Genomic DNA, 24,594 nt, shown 5'->3' on the forward strand with positions numbered 1-24,594 from the left:
GCATATTTCAGGTGTTTTTTGCATAATTTGACCATAGGAACTACATCCGGTTATTTTCGTTTTTCAAAGAAATGGTTGATTTTATGCATTGCATTACTTCACCAAAATTATCCGTGTGTTAAAATTACATCACAAAATCTCCAAAAATAAGTCACTAGTTGGTTTAGTTAGTGTTTAGATAACTGTTTGTCATAAATTTTTATTGAATTCGAACTTGTAATGCGATAACAACAACGACGCCCGTGTATGCCCGCGAGCACACTATACTCATTCGAAAGCTTTTAATTTTCTCTTTACAATGAATATATGCTAGTTTTGCGAAAACTTGCGACAAGCAGTCAAATTTTAAAAAAACTGTGAATGGAGACACATGGTTATTACTGATATTGAATTTGAATAATCATTTTATAGCTAGAATAATGACACGAATACATGCACAACTGTCGAATAGTATTGAGAGCATGATGAACAAGGGTTTTACTAGTGATCAAGAGTAAGGAGCAGTAAAATCAGTAAAAAATTTCAACCATCTGAAATAGGTTATAAAATGTTTCTGGAACTATTTCTTGCTAACTTGCGCAATAACTGTCAAATAGAGTGAATACAGTTGAGCTTTAGTCGTTTTGTGAGAGTATTTTGATCCGAAGTTGTATAGCACTGATATAGCTTAAGGGTATGCGATATTATCCAAATAAAATAACACCATTTTTAAATGAACCATATACACGAAAAAAGGGTTTTGGATTTATTTTTATTTAAGATATGAAATAAGCAATCTAAGTAACTTAAAACAACACCTACGAAAAAAAATTGTTGACCATCTTGTTGATTAGTGAATGCAATAAAACATTCCACTAAGACGCTCAAAATGTTTGTTTTGAAAAGGATAGAAAATGTAGCTTTCATATCAAGTAACCCACTAATGAATTAACTGTTCCAAAATTAGTCGAACACATCTTATTTGATCCGTAAAAACAAAATAGTCATTAATGAGACATTAATGAGATGTCCATTAATTCGTTTCAATATGGAAAATAAATTCCAAAATAATTATTGAAAAAAATCATCATAAAAGACAAAATATTTACTTTTGAGCCACTCTAATAAGTAGTAAAGTTAATTTCTATTTTTATAATTAAAATAGAAATTCAGCGCACAAAAACTTCTTTAAACAAATTTTTGAATCTTCACAACAGAATAATTTTTTGAGCCACCCTAACGTATAATGATTTTTTTTGCATGTGTTAATATCAAAAACGATTTAGCACACGAAAATTAATATACACAAATTTTGAGAACGATTTCGAAAAAAAAATATTTTTGAGGCACCCTAATGATTAGTAAACGCTTATTTTTGAAATGTTTTAATGTCAAAAACGAATTCAGCGTACCAAAATTACATAAAATCGTCCTATTTGAACCGATACGGCAAAGTTTGGACTTTAGACCACCTTTTGTTCTAAGTCGTGCCACTGTGCACTGTGGAACGGGTTAACGTTAGAAACCTAGATGCCAATAAATGAAACCAAATCCGATAATGTTCGCTCATTTATTTGTCCTAAACCCCCTGGTTTTATTTACTTCAATTCCCTGCTAATTCTCCAATGAAACAACCACGACGCCGACTTACGTGAATAATCCCACACACACACTGCTAGGTAGGCTTTGTGCATAACTAGCTCCGAAAGATGAGCGTGCCAAGATGCATCCCTTACTGAAACTGAATACCTACACCATATGGAAGCTTTTCACCGGCACAAAGAAGCATGTTCCGGCCATTCCATTGTGTGTGCGTCCGGATGTGAAAATTGCATTCGCCCTCAGGGATCAGAGCAGTAGAAAATGTGGTACTGCGACTGTGTGAGGGTGAGTGTGTGTGTGCGCGCGCCAGTGCCTGTAGGACACACGTTGGGAAAGTACTGCGAATAAGTGTGTTTATGAAAATGAAAGTATACGATACTTGGGACATCTAGCAACTCGTTTTACTGCAAATGAAGTGGAACAGCTTATGAGCCTCTGCATCCGAGGGCCTTTTTCCGGCCAAAAATTATGTGCTCCAATCAAAGACACTGCAGCAGCGGGTGAGCAGAAATTTTGCTAACAGCTGGAAGACGTTATGCGCTTGCCGTGAAACCGGTGACTACATCTGAGTGACATAAAACCAAGCTACGGGAAACTAATAATGCCAACCGGTTGAAAATGTTTCTTCTCGTTGGAATTTGATCAGCCAAAATGCAAAAGTTTTCATTTTCAAAAGAATGGCATCTTGCGGAAGTTTGAGAAGATGCGAGAAAGGCGGATTAGTTTGCCAAGTGCACGACGAATACACGGGAACAACAATGTAGAATGATTATTTTCCGTCAACGTTTAGCGGGTACATGGAACTGAACACAGAACTAAACAGCGGAAACGTTTCGAAAAATTGCTTCCGCTGTTTAGTTCGAAACAGTTGGAATAAAATAAAAGATTGAAGGATAAACCAGGAATATAAATGTATCCTTTGATCAAGATGCAAAGTATGTCGTAGTCGGTAACGGTTGTTTTCATTTCTGTTTTAGCATCGTTCCATATACATTAGTGTTACAATTTATGTCCAAAGCAGTTAACTGATAGAGTTCCTTAAAAAGATTTCAGTAATAATAATAGAATTAATCAAAAACAATTGACTTGGTAGTCGAGAAACCCATAACACATAAACGGTGAAAACGCTTATAAAGCTCCAGAATAGAAAAAGTGAGAAAAAACTACTACCTGAAACGTTCGCAGTTATTATTTCCAAGTTTGGCAATTTCCAACCAATTTACTGCACCCTACCACACTGACTCTTTTCAAAACGAACATCAACATGAATAGTGCCACTACCTGCTCTGATAGTGGCCACCGGACTCGAGTTCCGACCGGATTTCCCGTTGCTCATGGTAGAACGTGCCGTGGAACACTTGTGCAATGTGTTGTTAGTTGTTTCGTTGTTTGCGTGCACGTTTTGGGGCTATGTGGCTAAAGCAGGACGGCGCGGGCGGCGAGCCGAACCCATGGCTGGGAATGGTTTTCGTTTGTGTTCTTCCATCTCCGATTCAGGTGGTTGCATCACTTCCCCCTCCCTCCCCGCACCAACCCTCTCTGGCCGTAATCAAGCAAGCTTCAAACCACATTTTCACTTTTTGGCATTATTGGCGGTGGTTGTGGTTGATTCGTGCGGTGTGCTCTATGCGATAAGGACCTTTGTTCGCACGACTGAAGATTATGCAACGGTTGAGAGCACGCTGAAAGGGATCCACTGTGCAGCTTTTACAGATGGGCGTATATTTGCAGGAAAAAAAAGCCAAACCAACTAACAATCCAAGGGAGGAAAACTTGGAGTTCTATAGAAAATCAGAATGGATGGATTCGTAGACAATGGCAGGCTTATAGCAGTATTTGGGTTATTGTATGTGGCACGTGATTCGTTCTCGTAGAAGCAGAATGGGATCATCTAGAGTGGCTGGAGTTTGTGGCATCGTTTCCATGGTAGAGCTTCGAGGTTCTTTCGAGTTTGGATGCAATGTTCGCATTATCTCTTCATTGTTTTCGGAGTTTGGTGTTACGTATACGCTATTATCAATGAAGTGTTTTTTTTTTAAGTCGTAGTTTAGGGTAGATCGTTGGATTCATGTCCGTGGGAAGAAACCGCATCGAATTAGCTTCATATTTTTTGTACAAATAGCTTATGATACTTTTCATTGGTAACCACCGAGGGAAGGATTGCACTAATGTTCTTCCGCTAGAAAATGTAAATCCTGCGCAATCCACTTTCCCTGGGTTTTACAATTAAAATCGGCATTGGCTTAAAAACTCAAAAAATATTTTTTCAAAGTAAAAAAAGGGTAGGTTACATTAGAGACATAATCGGAGCGAAGTAGAATACAGTTTAGGTTTTCAATTTGAATGCAGAAGTTTTTTATAACTTCTGATGGGTTGTGTTAAAATTTTAATAAACCCCGTTGAAAGTAGTTTCCATTAAACCATTTTTCGCTTTCGTAGCTATCTTAATACTGTTAAATAAATTCGGCGTGATCTTCAGTGTGCTGTCTATGCTGTGAGACTATTAACAAATAATCGATTACCATTAATTGTTCTCAAGACTGGGTTTTTGACGTAGGACTTGTTTTCGATATGGGGGTGCACTTTGCAAATTCTACAAAAATGGTGTGTAACGAAAAGTGGTCCAATTTTAAACGCATATAATTCAGGCGTCGCACGATAAATTTTCATTTTTTTTGCGCATAGAGCCCCGAAATACTTCTAAGAATAGAATTCAACAGATAAACCAAAAGATTTTTGGTATCATGGCATTAAAAATTTAAATAATGTACAACCTAGTCAAAATATCGCGCATTTACACACAGAAGATAGCGCTTCCCAAATCCGGCACGACAGATTTGTGTATCATACTATGTTGCGTTTCGGCTTCGCCTCTTCAGAAACCGACACTAACGTATTGTCGGAATAGATTAGCGCCGGCTTGACGCAAATCCCTTAAAACTAAAACACACTATGTGTTTCAATCAAACGACTGATCTAACGTGATGTCCCGTTCGAGCAGAAGTTCTGTTTATGCCGATGAGACACAAGTGAAGCCGAAACTTGTGTCTCATCGGCATAAACAGAACTTCTGCTCGAACGGGACATCACGTTTGATCAGTCGTTTGATTGAAACACATAGTGTGTTTTAGTTTTAAGGGATTTGCGTCAAGCCGGCGCTAATCTATTCCGACAATACGTTAGTGTCGGTTTCTGAAGAGGCGAAGCCGAAAAGCAACATAGTATGAAATAAGGATTTGTGCCCTCCTGTACAAAGACTGGTTTTTACCAACAAATTTTCACCCTAGTGAGAAATTTTGGTTTTTACCAAATTTTCCTCCTTAGGGTGAAATATAGCATAGATTTGTGTACCTAGCGCGCTACGCTTCTATGAATGACGTCATCATTGACTATTTAAAGAACGAATTTCGCCGGACAAGCTCAGTTGCCTGTTGAACGGAAGGCGGAGCAGATCACTGCGTTGTGTGTTTTCACAGGCAGTGTAGCTGAGTTAAAAATCCGTTACACTGGCTGTGTAGGTACGTTACCCAGTTCCGTCCAACACGCGACTGAACTTGTCCGTTCAAACATTATGCTTTCTTTTGTTTTGTGCTCGTTTCCAGCGCACTTGTATGTACAATCTCGAACACAATTATTTATACATAAAATCGCTTGTGCATTCGAGCTTCATTTGCAAACACGTTTACCCGTCATCATCAGCCTTGACTCCTTTTGCTATATGCGCAAGGGTTCAATGTTTGAGGCGAATGTAGGTATATCTAATTTGTTAGCAGGGTTACCATATTCACAGATTTTTTTGTAATGTCACAGATTCTTTTCACAATTTTTGATCACAGATTCTTTTTCACAGATTTCAGATTTTTTGCATTTTGATAAAAATTTCACCGATTTTTGGAAATATTGTATTTTTTCACAGATTTTTCGGAAATTTATCGCAGATTTTTTCCTGTTTCAGTTATCACAGATGGTAAAAATATATTTTTGACCGAAACACAGATTTCAATGTGGCATCTATGCTTGTTAGCGGTTGCATGCGTAACCTGCATGATAGCAATTTGTGCTTTCGTTGTGCAAAGACGAAAAAAAAATTGCATCATTTTTTTTCATTTCCAATTCACGTGATTCATTTCCACTCAGCCTATCCTATTTTGATTCTGCTAATTCGTACATACTACAAAGTCTTGTGCTATAAATATTTAGTTCCAGATATTAGTCCGGTTACGGTTTTCTGTCTTCTTTCTTCAGATCTTCTCAAATAAGTTTAATCGGATTCGATCACATACTACAAACCAAACCAAAAAGGTTTGGTTCAATATGTAATATTCGATGTTGATTGGTTGTGCTTAAAAAAATATATTTGATTTATTATAACTCTAAATGTACTAAGATAATAAATATTTTACATGAAGTAGTATAATCCTACGTCTACAGTTCGTGCAATCCCATAGGGCTGCGCCTTGTAGTTTTTTTTTCAATTATAGAGGTTTTAACCTTATGGGAATCGAACCCAGTTGCGCTACATACAAGGCAATCGATTTACCAACTATGCTATGCCCGCCCCCACATGAACTACTTAATTGACAACATCTTGATGCTGCCTCATTAACTATTTTTGACATATCCCACTTCACCCCAAAGAAAGTTTCCCATTTTACCCCGACACCATATTTTGCATATTTTTTCCAATGCATAAATTGACATGAAATTCGTTTGCATTGTTAAAATTAAGACAATAAAGAATATTTTGACTCATTTGAGTCCTACTTATAATCGGTTTATTTCGAAAAACAGTGAAAATTTGATGTGCAAATTTGGAGGAAAGAAATTGCGAAATTACTTGAAAACTTTGACAGTTGTTAGAGATCACTTTTTGCTATTTTCCGGTCGTCAGTAGAGCTAATAGTTTTTTTGACATTTTTAGTGTTTTACACTCGCGATTCTTTTTATTCTTGTTTTTTCTGTTTGTCGTGTTATTCGGTAGTACGAGTGCATTGAAATTTCGTGACTTCAAGCGCGATTATATCTGCTTGTGTTGATTCGTGAAAGTGATAGTTTTTGTTTGTGATTTTTGTTTTCACTTGACATTATCACTGCACAATACGTTACGCTCAATTTTTTCACCAAAAGTGACATCTGCTGGTGGGTAGCTGAGTTGCTGCACGTTGCGTGCAAGTTCGCTTCCATTGACGCACGTTATCCGTTAGCCTTTTCCTACGCATGTTGCATACCTGCTAGGCGTTATTTCTACATCAAAAGCATGGTTTGTAACAACTGCTCGAATGTGGTTAATGATCTGATCGAATCACATGTCGTGGATACTGCGGAAATTCCACATGATATGCGTCAAGATGGATTATGATGTTCGTGACATCCTGGGAACCCACCCACAGAATCCATTCTGGATGTGCAACGGCTGTGCTGACTTATTCTCAAATGCTAATTTCCGTAGAATGGCTTCGCGCTGTTGCGACATAGTGCCTGACGACAATTCTCTGAAATCTATAAAGAATGACATAGCTGATTTGAAAGATGTCGTCAAAGCTCTCTCGGTTAAAGTTGACTCAAAACCGCTATCCCCAACTATAACGCCTTGGAAACGAATTGCTGAATATAATCCAGTTTCAAACACGCCTAAGCGCAAACGCGAAGATGATTCGCTCAAAACAAAAATTCCTAATATTCGTGGATCCAAAGCTGCGTTTTAAACAATAAAAACAATTTCACCACCTGAGGAGCTGTTATGGGTTTACTTGTCAGCATTCGATCCCAGCACGACGGATGGTGAAGTTTCTACCCTTGTGAAAGATTTCTGGGGGAGAATCTGCAACCGAGAATAGTTCGTCTAGTTCCTAAGGACAAGGATCTCTCATCTCTGAGCTTCATTACTTTCAAAGTTGGCGTTAGCAAATCATACAGGGATAAGGCCCTTTCCAAAGACACTTGGCCGGAGAACTTCCGTGAATTTGTCACCAATTCAAAAAATTCGACGACCATCATCAGGACTGCTGCATCTGGTGGTGGACAGTAGCGCCAAGCTGTCCCAGATAAACTCGTCTGTCCAACTTCTTGTACCACTGCGCTCGATCTCGGTCTACCTGACGAATCGGCGACTTCTTCTGTGTCAGGTAAATCCAAGAAGGGTATATGTCCTTCCGAAGCAATACAAGATGATGCACGCCCTCAATGTAAATATCACTTACAGTCTGCTGATGAACACAACTCTACCGCCGCTGTGAATCTTTAATGTCAAAAACAAAATTTTGATCCCATCGTAACGAGCACGTCTCTTCATATCACATTCGGCTCTACAACGATCACACAAGGACTAAGCACTCTATGCTATGCCGGTATGACTCATTGAACCCTGGGACGCACTGCAGCTAGCACTATGGAAGCCCTTGAACCCCCTGCCACAGTCGAGCCATTACAGCCAGCGTTCACCAGTCGTCCCGGTCCTGTGTGCAGGAGTGGTGAAGGGGTCTTCTAAATCGATACCAACGGCAAGTACGAACCTGATTTGGTTAATGCAAGCATTGATCAGCTCCTCGCTTCCAGTCAATCGCGGCATTCAAACCTACAAATATATTACCAGAAAGCCGGCGGTATGAATTCAGGAATCGACGATTATTTTGTAGCAAGTTCGGATGAATGCTTCGACATAATCGCCCTCACAGAGACGTGGCTAAGCGATAGCACTCTGTCAGTGCAAGCATTTGGTGCCAACTACGATATTTTCCGTACTGATCTCAGCTCACGCAACAGTCTCAAGGCTACCGGCGGCGGGTACTTGTGGCTATCCATCGTCGACTGAAAGCACAACTAATTGACGATGCTTTGGGAGTCTGTGTCGAGCAGGTGTGGGTGCGAATCAAACTGGCTGGCTACGCACTTTTTCTTTGCGTGGTTTATCTTCCACCGGACCGCACTCGCGATTCGACATTGATTGATTCACATATTGAGTCACTGGGACGGATTTTCGCTCAAGCAAGCCCGGTTGATGAGATCATGATTGTTGGTGAATTCAATTTCTCCGGATTAAAATGGCGCTCTGCTTCTGACGGATATATGTTCGCTGATCCCGAACTGTCATCTTTTCATGCTGGTATCACCAGTTTGCTTGACTGCTGCAGTGTAAATATGCTGCGCCAAACGAATAATGTGGTGAACGAGAACGACAGAATCTTTGATCTCTGTTTTTCGAATAAATCTGACTACGCGCCAAAAGTTACCGCAGCATCGTTCCCCCTGGTAAAGACTGTTAGACACCACCCTCCCCTGCATATAGTGCTTGAAGCGATTCGAGTGAAGCATGACTGCAATGCTTCTGACACCGTGAGCTATAATTTTAGAAAAGCCGACTATAATAGCATTATTGACTTTCTGTCGAATATTCACTGGACTGAAATTCTCGACAACGATGATGTCAACGTTGCAGTGCAGACCTTCTCCAATGTTATGAGCTATTCTATCGATCGCTCTGTACCCCCAAAGAAGTGGCCTTCAATCTAAGCATCCAGAAGTGGCCTTCAATCTAAGCACACTGCCGAGCAGGGACGGTTAAAAGCGACTAAAGTAGTACTCCAAGTTTGGGGGCTACGTGCTGCGACAACACTACGTTCATGTTAACCAAGTCTATAAAAAGACATCGAAGCGTTGCCATGCCGATTACTTGTAAAACGTGCAACGTAAGTTGAAGTCCGAACCTAAAACATTCTGGAGGCATGTAAACGAACAAAGAAAGGAATCCGGGTTGCCTTCAACGATGAGCTATGGAGGACGTATGTGCTCTAGTTTACAGTAGATTTGCCAACTATTCTCTGAAAAGTTCGCGAGTGTTTTCTCCAACTAGAAACTGACACCGACCCACGCCCGGCTCTCGATGTACCTCAATCATACCAGTCTTTGAACTCTATCAATATCGACAATAATATGGTACACCTGGCGATTGGCAAAATGAAGGCTTCAATCTCGGCAGGCCCAGATGGTATACCAACTATTATTCTAAAAAAATGCTCTGCCGGTCTAATTGAAACTCTTTGTCATTTGTTTCAATTGTCACTAACAATCGGAGTATTTCCCGAACTCTGGAACTCCTCCTTCATGTTTCCAGTTCACAAAAAAGGTGATAAAAAGGTAGTTGTTTAGCAGTCAAGATATGTGATAGTGTATCCGAAGAGTTCTTCGCTTCATCTGATATTCCGCAAGGCCATTGATTTTTCTTCTGTATTTCAACGACGTCAACGTTGGTTTAGAAGGACCACGGTTGTCTTTCGCCGACGACCAGCTTTCCTTCAACGCAAACTGGTAACCTTTGCGGAATGGTGCGAGTTCAACCGAATGACCCTAAACCCCAAGAAATGTACGGTCATTACGTTCACGAGGAAAAAAACGCCAATTCGATTCGATTACTGACTAGCTGAATCCACGATTCACAGAGCGAATTGTGTCAAAAATCTCGGAGTTTTTCTCGATGAACAACTGACGTTTAAACAGCATATCAGCTATATTGTCGCAAAGGCATCAAGCTGTTTGGGGTTCATAATGAGAATATCTAAGCACTTTTCAGATATTTACTGCTTGAAATCTCTCTACTGCTCGCTCGTTCGATCAACTCTGGAATATTGTTCAGTTGTGTGGAACCCTCATTATCTTAACGGTGTCCATCGAATTGAGACAGTACAGCAAGATTTGTTCGGTTTGCCGTGGAGCAACCCTCAACAGCTGCCAAGTTACGAAAGCCGGTGTTTGCTTATTGGACTCGATACATTGCAAGTGCGGCGGGATCTATTCCGTGCTATGACGATTTCGGATATTTTGCAAGATCGAATTGACTGCCCCGAGCTTCTCACTGCGATAAATATGAACGTTCGCCCTCGCGCCCTTCGCAATAATTTATTCCTCCGATTACCTCTTCGCCGGACTAACTATGGAGTTAACGGTGCCATCATTGGTTTGCAGCGGACCTTCAACAGAGTGTCATCCGAGTTTGATTTTCACATTCCACGTAGCAGATTACAATTAGACTTATTAAGTAGATTAAGAAATTATCATTAGGACCACACTGTGTCTGTTGATATCAATTATAACTAAATAAATTATAACTAAATAAAACCTAGGAGTCTTCGAAGGGTCCGCAGGTCGTCCTCTATCTGGTCGATCCACCGTGCTCGCTGTGCGCCCCATCTACTTGTTCCTGTAGGGTCGCCCTCAAGAACCCTCTTCAACGTGTCGTCGTGCGACCTTCTTACGACGTGTCCAGCCCACCGCAAACGTTCTATTTTCGCGGTATGCGCGATGGATGGTTCTTCCAGCAGCTGATGCTCATTCGCCTGCGCCGCGTTCTGTCTTCTATCTGCACGCCTTCATAGATGGTACGCAACACCTTTGCGTTGGTCCTCAACGAACATAGTCCAGGTCTCGTGGCCGTAGAGAACCACCGGTCTAATCAGCGTCTTGCAGATAATCAACTTCGTACGGCGGCAAATTTTGTTCGAGCGGAGCGTCCTCCGGAGTCCAAAGTAGGCACGGTTTCCCGCCAAGATCAGTCTCTGAATTTCTCTGCTGGTATCATTGTCGGCGGTTACCAGTGAGCTCAGATACCCGAATTACCTGACCATCTCGATTTCGTCACCGTCAATCCGAACTCGGGATGGGAGGTTCACATTGTCGCCTCTAGAACCTCTTCCTCTAATGTATTTAGTCTTCGAAACGTTGATGGCAAGTCCAATCCTGCTGGCTTCAGCCTTCAGGCCGATTTACGTTTCCGACATCGCCTCAAAGTTCCGTGTCAATGTCGTCGGCGAAGCCAAGAAGCTGGACGGCCTTCCTGAAGATCGTGCCACTCGTGTCTATCCCCGCTCTCCTTATTACACTTTCTAACGCAACGTTGAACAGCAGGTACGATAGACCATCACCTTGCCGTAACCCTCTTCGAGATTCAAAGGGACTCGAGAGTGACCCTGATACTCGAACATCGTACATCACCCGATCCATCGTCGCTTTGACTAATCGTGTTAGCTTATCCGGAAAACCGTACTCGTGCATTATCTGCCATAGCTGATCTCGATCGATTGTGTCATATGCCGATTTGAAATCGATGAACAAATGATGTGTGGGCACGTTGTATTCGCGGCACTTCTGCAGAACCTACCGAATCGCGAATGTTTGGTCCGTGGTGGCGCGGGAACCCATGAATCCCGCTTGGCAGTGCCCCACGAACTCCCTTGCAAATGGTGACAATCGGCGGCAAAGAATTTAGGAGAGGACCTTGTAGGCGGTGCTAAGTAGTGTGATCGCGCGGTAGTGGCAGCAATCCAACTTGTCATCCTTTTTGTAGAATGGGCAAACGATCCCCTCCATCCACTCATCCGGAAGAATCTCCTCCTCCCAAATTTTAGCGATTACCCAGTGCAGCGCTCTAGCCTATGTTTCACCACCGTATTTTAATAGCTCGCTGGGTAGTTGATCTACACCGGCAGCTTTGTTGTTTTTCAGCCGACCGATCTCTTCCTTGACATCTTGGAGATCATGGGTCGGCAGCCTCTCGTCTTCTGCGCGTGCTCCAAGATCCGTTGCCATACCGCCTGCGTCCTCTGCTACTTCACCGTTGATGTGCTCGTCGTAGTACTGCTTCCGCCTCTCAATCACCTCACACTCGTTCGTAAGAAAGTTTTCGTAGAACTTCCGTGTGTCGTTGGCGCGATACAGTTGTTCCATCGCTTCGCGATCTCGTTCCACCTGTTGGCGCTTCTTTCTCCGGAGGACCGAGGTTTGCCTGTTCCGTGCTTGTTTGTATCGCTCCACATTCTGTCTCGTTCCGTGCTGCAGCATCCTCGCCCGTGCTGCATTCTCCTCTATTAACTGCTTACATTCGTCATCGAACTAGTCGTTTCCTCGATTCGGAATCGCTGTACCTAGTGCCGCTATAGCAGTACTTCCTATGGCGGAACGGATCTCCTTCCAGCCATCTTCAAGAGTAGCTGCACCCAGCTGTTCTTTCGTGGGTAGTGCTGCTTCGAACCGCTGTGCGTAGTCTTGGGCAACCCCGGCGTCCCGAAGTTGGGCGATGTTGGGCCTTGACGTCTGACTACGACGAGTATTGTGCACGGTCGAGAGTTTTGAGCGCATGCATACCTGATCAGAATGAAATAACAAGATTATAACAGAACACATTTTTGTAACATATTGTGGTATAAATTAGGTCTCGTTAGTAGTTAAAATAACAGAAATTTATAACAAGTAACAATGCGAGTTATAGTTTTGAAATATTTCTGTTATGTGTTTCTGATCGGGTACTGCAACTAGGTAATGGTCCGAATCTATATTCGCACTGCAGTAGGTACGAACGTTGGTGATATCAGAGAAGAATCGCCCGTTGATTAGAACGTGATCGTTTTGTTTTTCAGTGCGTTGGTCAGGTGATCTCCAGGTGGCTTGTGGATATCTTTGCGGGGGAAGAAGGTACTTCGTACTACCATGCCACGGGAGTCTGCGAAGTTCACGCATCGTTGGCCGTTGTCATTCGATACGGTGTGCAAACTGTTTGGCCCGATTACCGGTCTAAACATTACCTCCCGTCCTACCTGAGCGTTCATATCATCGATGACAATTTTCACGTCCCGTTCCGAACAGCCGTCGTACATCTCCTCTAGTTTCGCGTAGAACGCTTCCTTTTCTTCGTCGGGTCTCCTATCGTGTGAGCAGTGTACATTGATGATGCTGTAGTTGAAGAAACGGCCTTTGATCCTCAACTTATACATCCTTGCGTTGATCGGAGTCCATCACGCGTTGACGCATCCTACCCAGCACTACAACACCGGTTCCCAGCTCGTTGGTGGTGCCACAGCTCTGGTAGAAAGTAACCGCCCGATGCCCGCTTTTCCATACCGTTTGCCCTGACAAGCAAAGTTCTTGCAGCGCTACGACTTCAAAGTTGCGTGGTTGAAGTTCGTCGTAGATTAACCTGTCGAAAGCTGGAAAGCAGAGTGACCTGCAGTTCCATGTTCCGAGTTTCCAATCGTAGTCCTTATTTCGTCGCGTAGCTCTTAGCCGATTGTTCCGATTCGTATTTTATTCTGCATTGTTCGTAACGGTTAGTTTTCCAGGGCGGCTTGCTGGGCCTTCCCCAATCCCCTGTATCGCCGAAGGACCATCGTGTCAGCTCTGTTTAGAGTCCCACGCTGACACGTGGACGATACATCAGCCGCCCCTAACATGGAGAACAGACGCTGTTTTGAGCCGCCCCTAACAGACGCTCGGATGAACTCACCCTCCGAAAAGAGAAGCCCCCCTGTTTTTTTACTTTTTTCATATAAAAATGTACGAAAAAAAAATTCGGCTCTTTTTCGTAAAATTTTGTAATTGCTGGTAAAAAATGCTAAAATCTTCAATAACTTTGAAACGAATAAGTATTTTTACTTACAGTCTTCAACAATATTATGTGGTTTTAATGCCACCACATTTATTTGTAACATGGTTTGCATGAAATGTCACAGTGGATAAAACGCTTTGTAAATCGATAACATTAAGTCCTACAAGTTCAAGTTGTTCAACAAAATTCTTCATTACGAGCATTTCTAAAACTTTGTCGAAGACACCAACTTTCTACCTCGTCGGCATAAAAAGTTAATCAGGTTGTGGGGAATATTCTTACAAACAATTCTTCCAAAGATACCCTGTGAATATATTCGATGGTTTGGTCTCTAGTGAATTAAGTTCGCGTTTTTGGGGTTTCCGACCACTATGCAGCGGTGGCTTTTGTTGACTCCTTCTCGGTAACAAACATTGACCCAATTTGTTGAGCTGAGCCGTTTGGTTCACAATAGACTAAGTCAAGGTCTCTGAAAAAATCTTCAAAGTTTTAGGGTTTTCTTATGTTTCTTTTAAAATAAACGTTAATTAACGTTAAAATCAACCCCCCCCCCCTTCTTGAGAATTTTCTGCGCACGTGCCTGTACCAGTCAATCTAAAACGTCTCATTAATTATTGACACACCCTTTGGAAATTTGGGAAATAACTTCAACTATTCTGAACGAAATATTTGAAAAAAGGTTTTGCAAATGTTTGAAAATTTGTGTTCGAAAATAAACATTAGAAATCTAGTGCAGAATAGAATTCATCCTTAAAATTAGTTTTTAGCGATTTTATGTTGATGTGTGAGTACTTAAAATATTTAAAGTATTGACATAATTAAAATACCATGTGCAGTTAGGGCCGATTTCTTCACCCTCGCTTAACTTTTAAACCATGTTCACCAGTACGTTTAAACCTGGCTTAAGCGTTAAGTGAGGGTGAAGAAATCGGCCCTTAAAGTACGAAGGCGCTGTTCTTAAAAACTTGCCTGTAATTAAAGTACAATGAATTTGACACGTACTTTTTTAAAAATTTTTTTTTCGAGAGTTGTCCTACTGGAGCTGTAGAGCTAGGTTCTTGGAAGGGCTCCCCGTCAGAATCACATACTACAATTTGCAGACGAGACAGGCAATGTCGCCCACTAATACACTGCATTGGGCCAATTGTAGCGGGCCGTGATTCTGAATGTGATATTCATTGTACGGTTCAGACTCGCAATCGCGTGTATCATCGCGAATAGCTCGAGCATTTGTTCGTTAACGTGTTCGATCGCGTGTGCGTTTGTATGTCGCGTGTGCTAACGTGTATGTAACTTCGCGTGTTTGAATTCCATTCTATAACCTTGTGCCTTTCGCATATTCGCGTGTGTTCTTGGATTACGGACCGTGAACCTAATACTTTATCTTTTGGTGTATTGCTAAGATGCTAAAAGAGTGTGAGATCCTCCATATCACTAGAGTGCCTGGTGACGTCGCCATGGAACGCGTTGTCTAGTGGATATTTGCTTTATTTTTTGATTGGTCCCACTGAATGTATGGACCTAAGTTATTAGGACAGAGAGTAATGGTTTCAGGACGTGACAGATTCATGAGCGCGCGAAAATGGGCGTTTGTAGGTTCGTGTTTGAGACAGCGTTTGAAACTTCGTGAGTGCTAAAACGTTCTCCTTATTACCGGGAGGGGGGAGTTTTTAGGTTCACGCTTGAGACCGCGTTTGAAAATTTATAGGAGCTGAGACATTCACTTTATCACCGAGATGTTATCATGTTTACGAGATCGCGGGTGTAGGTGCCAAGGATGGTCACGAAGGGTTCAAGCATTTGTATATTAACGTGATTGTCACGTGTGTGTGACTTCGCGTGTATAATTTTGATTTTGTAATGATGTAGCGTGTATTCTTGTTTGATTGCGCGCGGACCATGAATCTTTAGTGTATGGTACAGATGGTAGTCCGTTTCCCTGTGTGTGTGTGTGTGTGTTAACCTTCCTATCTCCCACTAGCTGGTAGTGATTTACAGAAAAAAGATGTTTGCATGTATTTAAACATTCATGCAAATAACTTGGTTCGCGGATTTAAGAAGGTGTTAGCTCAATTGACTTTCCGGTGACCCATTTCGTGTACAGTGCCAGACATGTTCCGAGGTCATCGTTCCATCAACTAGCCCCGCCTTACTGTAATGTTTGTATCAATTGGATTGTAACATTACAGTAAGACTTTCGATTCCATTTAAGCAGGAAATCGACGCGTATTTAGTATATTGGTTCAATTTGTATATATAACATAACACATGTGTACTAGAAAACTTACCAGTTTTTGCACTTTTTTACCTTCATTTCTATCTCCCATTTATGTCCCCTTTGACTCTCATCCACATTTCTTGAATTCCTGCTTATTTAAGAAAGAAAAGGGGAAATAATAAAAAAGAACCGATAGACTCCGTCTTTTCCTCAGCGCTTCCGTTTCTCCTAGTCTGGTGTCACTGTCTGTTGGACTTGTGTAAGTTGTTCCATTGGAGATCTCCAAGGAGCTGTAATTGGAGGAAGATCTGACTTCTATCCAGAAGTATCAGTTTTTCACATTAATAGATTATATGTGTACACTACAAAACAATCCCGTGTATAATGCAACCATTTTTTGAACATTTATATGTACATATACACACATAAACACATACACATATATACACACATGTATACATAAAACCGATTTAATCCACCCATCAGTGGGATGAGACACCTCTCATACATATAACTGTTGTATTATTCATTAAATTGCCAAACGCACGCAAAGCTGGCAAGCAACTATATGTGAGACAAGCACAGCCTCGAGTCTTGCACGTATAACACGTATAATAAACAGAATAAATTAAAAAACAATAACAAAACAAACCAAAAATCAAAACAATTATGAAGCAAAAAAAAAGTTATTCATAAAATGGATAGAATGATTCATATAAATCAAATTAATAAAAAAAAATCAAATTAGCTCAAATGAAAATCAGACAATATTAAAAAAGTTATGAAATTAAGAGAGTAAACTAAATTGTTTCAAGCTAACTGTCATCCAATAACTAAAAGAACTGACTAAATCGAATTAATAAAATGAAGAAACTGAACAATATATGAACTGGGAAAAAAACTTACAATTTAATAAAATGATTAAACAAATGAAACAAACAACATGAATAAAACAATAAAAAAAAATTATTGAATTAATAAGATAAATAATATGAATAATGTGGATAACACTAACCGCCACGTTTGAAAAATGCAAAAACAACCAAGTCCATTGCAGCCGCCAGAAAATTTGTCGTCTAAGTATTGAAATTACCTTTAAATCGCATTCGCAAATAGCATTTGTTCCTAGGGGCAATTAGCACAGGCGAGTTGATTCAAACGTCAAACCATTCAAATGGCCTGACGATCTTCGTCCGCATTTTTTAACCGGGTACTGACTCCATTCAGATATCCAAACCGGTTCCGGAATGAGTTTAACTGGGAATCAGTGAAATCGTTGCATCAACTAGTCAAGTTCAGATGGCGCTGTCGATGCTAAGTGGGAACATTTTTTTGGTAGCTTGCTCGAGTCGCGCACATACATAGTAAAATAATTGTGATGTGACGATAAAATCACTACGTCAAATTACACTATTCCAACGATATTTTTGCCTACCAACACATAACACAACAGGAGACACGACCTACCGAGCGATTAACTTCGATTTCCTATTAAATATACTATATTTCACTGCAAAATTTTGTAAACTATGGGAGGAACGCAAAATCACTTCCGAGAGATGCGCAACTTGATTCCCTAACATGTACACAAAATGCGCATTAGTTGCCCACTCTATAAATAGGGAAAAAAGTAAAAGGCGCAAGTTCAATATTTCGATTTTCAATTGCAACCAGAATACAAACACTGAGAAAACAGCCCAGCAAAATAAAATCGCAGATGGTAGTCCGTTTCCCTATGGGGAAACTTGAGTTCCAGGTCATGTCACCATGGAACGTATTGTTTAGTGAATATGAGCGTCACTTTTTTGATTGGTTCAACTGAAGGCATTAGTCCAGACTGGTAAAACTTTCGGACGTGACCGTTTCATGATCACGCGAGTGGTGGGTTAATGTTTGAGACTGCGTTTGGAAGTTTAAAGATGCCACGTTTACTTAACTACCGGGGTGTTTTCATGTAGGCGAAATCGCGGGCGCAAGTATATGTGGATTACTGCAACTGCATGGTCGCGCCCGTGGCCAGGCCTGTGTTATCGCGAAGGCCACGAGCGTTTGTACCTATATGAGTATAGATAGCGTACAGTAGAGATATACTAATAAAAGGAATCATAACATGCCGAATAAAGAAAAAAAAATTAAAGGGTTGTGTACAGGACACGACCACGGTGACATTAAAAATGTAGCTTTTTTCAAGAGCGTGCAAATGAATTTTATCTATCACACATATCGACTCACGTTCTTGTTCACTCGCCTGTTTTCATATGTTACAATTTGCTATATACCCTCCCCATCAAAACATAATTTATTGAAGGTCTTTTAACGGTAATCTATTAATTAATCAAGTATCTCACTAGGTGATTGGCATTATTTGGCTGATCCATCTAGTAAAAATAGGCTGGTCTGTCCAGAAAATATATTCAAAAGAAAAGTTCCATATTGAGAGCTGTGATGAGGAAGCTCACGCCCGCCAACGGAAATATGCAGATTCTCCATGAAATATGAAATTTCATTTAAATTTTCAATAATGTACTAATGAACTTAAGTAAACAATCTTAAGTTTAAGTATTTCTTGATCGATTAGTGGTGGAAAAAATGAAATTATTTGATAAATTACATTGTTATGCAACGTTCGCACTACCAGTTAAAACGGGTTTTTATGCTATCTTGGTGACATTTTTCTTGTTGCTACTTATTAAAACGTGTTATAACTCAGTAGTGTAAACATTGTATTATTAAACCAATTCTGCAGCGTTTTATGTTATATAGGTGTTTTATGTGGTAATAGGACTGATATAATTATATCTTCAGTACAGCGGTTTGTTTCATAATTTAAAACAGATTTATTTTAAAATTTAAATTAGTATACCCAACCGTTCTATTTGTTGTATACTTTAAAACGCAATTAGAACTGTGCTTTAAATTCATAGGGTAGGACAGATATTCTGACTGGATAAACTGTGAAAACAATTTTAAGTCCAGTAACGCTTAAGACATGGCTTGAATTTGAATCGAAAAAGAACACCCGCTTAAACTGCTGCTGGGACGGTAAGTTCTGTTTTAAAATTTTCCGTTGTGTGCAGTACGAAACAAAAGTGTTTGAAATTAGAAAGCAAGAAGTTCTGCTGGGAATGTGATTGTTTCCGATGCAATTACACTCAGATTTTTCACGCAGGGGATATAGGCCGTGTAAATGAAAACCGCGTAAATTTAAAAAAACGCGTTAATGAAAACCGCGTAAATTTCAAAATCCGCGTAAAAAAACCTGAGTGTACTCTCCTATATAAAATACTACGCTGCTGAACAGTGCAATAACTACAGAAGCACGTTGTCGGATGCCTTACTGATAAAAAACATAACCGAAATATGGAACATGAAAACCAATAGGCTCTTTACCCTACGCAGCTACAAAGCGCCGTAAACATGGATTAACAAGTTACAACGCACACGCATGCATAAAAATTTATTTTTTTCAAACGCAACACTCTTAAGCAGCACACACCGTATTGAATTAAATCCAAACCACCCCGCCCACCCACTTTGCAAATCATTCTGTGACACCGTGCTGGTACCCGAAAAATCCGCACACGGCCACCGCTGCCGAAAATGCATAGCGTCTACCGCTTATTGTAGTGCCCAGACGCTGCAGCCATGATCTTACCCGTTCGACATAAGAACAAAAACTGATTCAAACGGGTACGCGTCACCTCTATTTATAAACTAACCGTATATGGTTTAGTCACTTAGGTGCGAGTGTGTGCAAATGCCAACGTTACCGAAAATCGATAGCGCTTATTGCATCGCCCGGAGACGATGTAGCTCGTATGGGATAAGAGCAACAACTGATTAAAACGGACATGCGTTGCTTCTATTTATGACTTTTCGTGTTTCATTGAGCAACTAAGCTGCCCTCTCTTGACGGCTGTGTCTGAGAAATCTGCCTCACGAATGGTAATTTTCCCGTTTTTCGTGAACTTTTTAATTTTACCCATTTCCAAAAGTCTACTTTTATTGGGGAGATATTAAGTTATTACCAATATTTAAGTTAGGTGTTTCTGAATCGGTTGGTGTATGAATAATTAAAATCCATCTAGTAATATCCGAGTTATAAGCGTGCAAACCTTACATAGTTTCGTTACATGGGAGATAGTTTAGATTTTAGAATGACACCTAGCCCCAGATAGTGGAGTAAGACATTTTTAATGTTCAAAAAGATGCAAAGAGCTTGACTAGAAATGTATAAATTGAACAATACTATTTTGGTATACATAAATAATGGAAAAGCAAACTAATAGATGCACAAAAGAAACAGACCAATGAAGTTGAATAGAAAAACACATGTAACATGCAATCAAACTCGTCTAAATGCAACAAATGTTGTATATTTATCATTAACGACAATTGCATGCTGTTAGACTTTCATCATGCTATGCTGGCCGGGAATGGATGACTTACGTGCGTTGGTAAATCTATTTTACCCTAATTTATCCAGCCCGACTTTTCCCAATGAATAAAACCAAATGCTCAGATTGATCAAAAGAGGTATTAGCCACTATTCTCTCATATACGTAAGTTCTGCATCCATTCCCTGACCCAACTGTCACAAATACTCAGACGAATACATACATAGATATACATACGACTAGCACATAACAGTTGTACAGTAGTACGAAAAACTACGATTATCACAAAGCTACAACTAATAGGTTTCTACTTATTCTACTTTATTAAATTAATTTAATTATTAAATTAATTTAATTAGTATATGCACGATGACGAAGTCGACCGATAAATGGACACACAATGACTCCCTCCGTGAGCCCCGTCCACGAGTACCACCAATAGAACAATATTTGCAAACATGGTACACAGCAAAAGTCAATTTACGGCGATCCGCTAGTCGGCCACGCCACCACGCATAGGCCAGTGGTTTAGCGTTGGTATGCGCTGGTGCAGAGTATGAAAAGACATATAACATAAAAAGACCCATAAGCCCTTTCGGTCTCGTCGATGCACCACTATCGAGGCGTAATGCAATACCCATCTTAAAGCAATTGATGCTTGATGATGTTTGCAACACCGTCAAACCCCTAAACCTTGGGGAGGGGAATTTGACACGTACTTTTTTAAATATTGGTACTTAAAGTAACTAATTAAGTACTACTTTTGACACTGCGTCGTATTGAAGATTTGGTGCTTGTCCCTCGGTTTTTTTGCTTTGCGAACCAAAACACTATGCAAAAAAATAGTTGTTTTTTTCGTGTTACCTAACTTAAAATTCGTTTTTGGCGTTTCGGATTCTCCTCATCAGTAATTAGCACCATCTTGGTGCCAATGGTCCTAGTTACTGATAAAGAGAATCTGAAACGCTAAAACCTAATTTTAAGTTAGGTATTGTACCCTCCTGCACGAAAAACAACTATTTTTTGCAAAATTCATCTGCCAAATATTTTATAAAGTGAAGTAGCAAACTGTTAAATTGCCTGTTAATATAGTTTAATCTGACATTTGAAATCTCCCTGGACTGCGCTGAAAGTTTTGAACAACACAAAAAAGAACAAAACTAAACATCAATCTTCCACAACCAATATTTAATTCAACACATCAGGCTGTAATGCAGACCGGACCCCTCGCCCACCGTTCGTCCTTCGCCGTACGGCAGTCAAACATGAGAAACGTTTCAGCGACTGGTTGTGTTCTGTACTTTTCCTTTCGCGGAAAAATTTCCCACCCAGTCCGCAACAAATCCCCAAAGCGGTGGCCAAAACATGTCCATGCAAAGCGGCGTTATTAAATCTGAACTCACGCCGGCCACGAACCGATGCTTTCGATATTATGTAAATTGATCGATCGTGACAGACAGCTCGAAGTGAGTGCAATTTTGCCGGAATTGATTTATTGCCACAAACCGTGATGATTTGTGATTTTCAGTCTCGATGGCGCAGTTAGTTCAAGCGAACCAACAACAGCAGCAACAATAACAACAACACCAACAACTGTGTGGTGTGAACCGTGGCTAACTACTAGGGTGTTCGTTACTGCAGCTGCTACTACTAGCGCCACGTTTTAGACCTTGCAAATGCGACCTAGAGAGAACGATTTATGGAAATGCGTGATTATCGATTTTCCTCCGACTCGTTCGTTCGTATGCTGAAACTACCAGCTTGCCATCCCGTTCTTACTTAGTACACTGGTGTGCTTCGACTGTCGGGATTTCCACGGTTTGTCTGTGTTTGTGACTGTGCGGTACCTTTTTGCCGACATTTTTGTGCGCGGGTGATCTTTGAGAGATACGGTGTCGGAGAGAATGGGAGAGAGAGAAAGAGCAAGGAAAAGCTTTTTTTTTTGTTTGCTAACTTTGGTACGAGTCGAGATTTTCTCGGATGTTATTCTCGGCGGTGTTTTCCCCTGCTTGGCAAAAACAACGTCACTGTAGAGTGCAAAGGAAACTGCAAGGAAAACACGACAAGCAGACAAAGCGTCCAATAGAGCTGGTTTAAAATGAGCATCGGAGAAGAAAATCGATAGAAGTTCGAATGGATGCTCAAATTACGTGATTCCCCATCGTGTATTACTTTAGGCCTCTGAAGGGAAACTCGGGAATGGGATTTTCTTTGCAATTTATCGCCTACGCTTTCGTTTCTCATTTTCCCCCATAATACACTTGAGTCTTCGCATTTTCTTTCATATCTGGCGGCATGTCTCGGAACTGTTATTGAAAGGGGGAGAAAATCCTTACTCATACTACCATAAGACTATTTTACTACTTTCTTCTGGTGCGTGTTCTGTATTTCTTATTTTTTTCCTTTATCGTTTCTTTTTATGACACAGGACTGCGGGAAAGTCGCCTGAATCCCGATGACATCACTTGGGTGGTGAGCACACATGGACACTCCGACCATCTGGGGAATAATAATCTGTTCCTAAAGGCCAAACATATCGTAGGAACTAATGTATCCCAGCGGAATCGTTACTTTGTCCATGATTTCAGCCGAGGTAAGTGATGAAGAAGATTTTAATATTTACTCAACTAAGTACATATGTGTGGCCGTCTGGCCAATCGTGTAAATCGTATCTGTGGCGACGAAAATGATAGAGCACGTGATGAAATAAATTGGACCTACTTGGTATCGACGATTCTTGGATAGCTTTTAGAGACTTTTCCATCTAATGGCGTCGCCTCGGCAAACGAGAAAACTGCCGACAATCGAAGTCGCGAGGGTGGGTGGAGGGTAAATATTGATGAAATCGGACCACTTTCTTAAGGGCGTGGATTTCGAGCTGGGGTGTGATGCGAGACATTAATTCTACCGAATCCAGAGAGGCGAGACTAATCGAAGAACCCATCTCGGAAATGGAAATGCTTCTTACTATAGTGCCGTATCCTATTTCATGGCGGCGGATATTAGATCATTCCTCAGACGTTACCGTTGTCTAACTTCGACGGTGTACTCATTTTGTTGGAATTGGGAGAGAATATTGCAAATTATATTGCTTGATATTATTTTGGATATTGAAGAATTCGTTAGGGGAGAGTGGGTACGCTTGATCCCACTTTTGTTTTTTTCTCATAACTTTTCAATGAAATAAAAATTTCAATTTCATAATACGCCATCTTATAGTCAATTCGAATTGTAAGAGCTATGGATAATATGTAAATCTGAATACTATGTCCCGTCAGCAATATGAACAATATGAATGCCAAAACGAGGTTTTTGTAAATACGTGTGGTAACTTGATTCCCCGCCTACTAGGGCTAAAGAAACAAAGCACACTATGATCTATAGACATCAAAGTTCAGCTAACCACCTATACTGACAAATTAATTAATAAGACTACCTTTTTAGATGCACGAAAAACTTTAATCACAGTAGAAAGCCAAGACAACTATTTGCGGTACATCAGTGCTGTATAACTGACTTTTTCTACCTTCAATAACTTATGCCATAATATGTTCACGGAAAAAACATTTCAGTTCAATTAATAATGTCAGGTACATTATGAAAATGAAGTTTTTCTATTTTTTTACATTTTGAAAGTGTTTGAGAGAACTAATGGTAGGGATCAAGAATACCCAGTGTTACAGGGATCAAACGTACCTGTTGTATGAGGTGAACAAAATTCAATGTTTTCGTATGTGTTGGAAAACTTTTTATTCGAAAAATGTGTGTTTCTAGGCAAAAGCCCTTAGAAAGTAACCGTACTTGAAAATATTCATAAATAATTAGTTCGACGATCTCATACAGTCGTTCAAAAAATTTGTGAAAAGATCTTTGAGATGGATTTAAACACATATTTTCTAAAATATTATACAACTTTTCCAATCCAAACGTTATACATCAGATTTGTTTTTTAAACATCATAAACGACCAAATACTTCATTTTCTTCTTATATTATGATAACTTTATGCGTGTAGATTAGGAGGTATGG

The 24,594-nt window shown here is 40.4% G+C and overlaps 1 protein-coding gene across 1 annotated transcript in view; it reads left to right on the plus strand.

Annotated features, from left to right (window-relative positions):
- Nucleotides 1–23,167, plus strand: part of LOC131679598 (metallo-beta-lactamase domain-containing protein 1-like) — an 86,685-nt gene extending 63,518 nt beyond the window's left edge. The window contains exon 2 of the mRNA XM_058960338.1: nucleotides 22,995–23,167. Coding sequence (XP_058816321.1) covers nucleotides 22,995–23,167 — 173 coding nt within the window. The remainder of the gene's footprint in view (nucleotides 1–22,994) is intronic.
- Nucleotides 23,168–24,594: the final 1,427 nt, after the last annotated feature.

This window comes from Topomyia yanbarensis, chromosome 2, assembly GCF_030247195.1.
Source record: "Topomyia yanbarensis strain Yona2022 chromosome 2, ASM3024719v1, whole genome shotgun sequence".
NCBI lineage: Eukaryota > Metazoa > Arthropoda > Insecta > Diptera > Culicidae > Topomyia > Topomyia yanbarensis.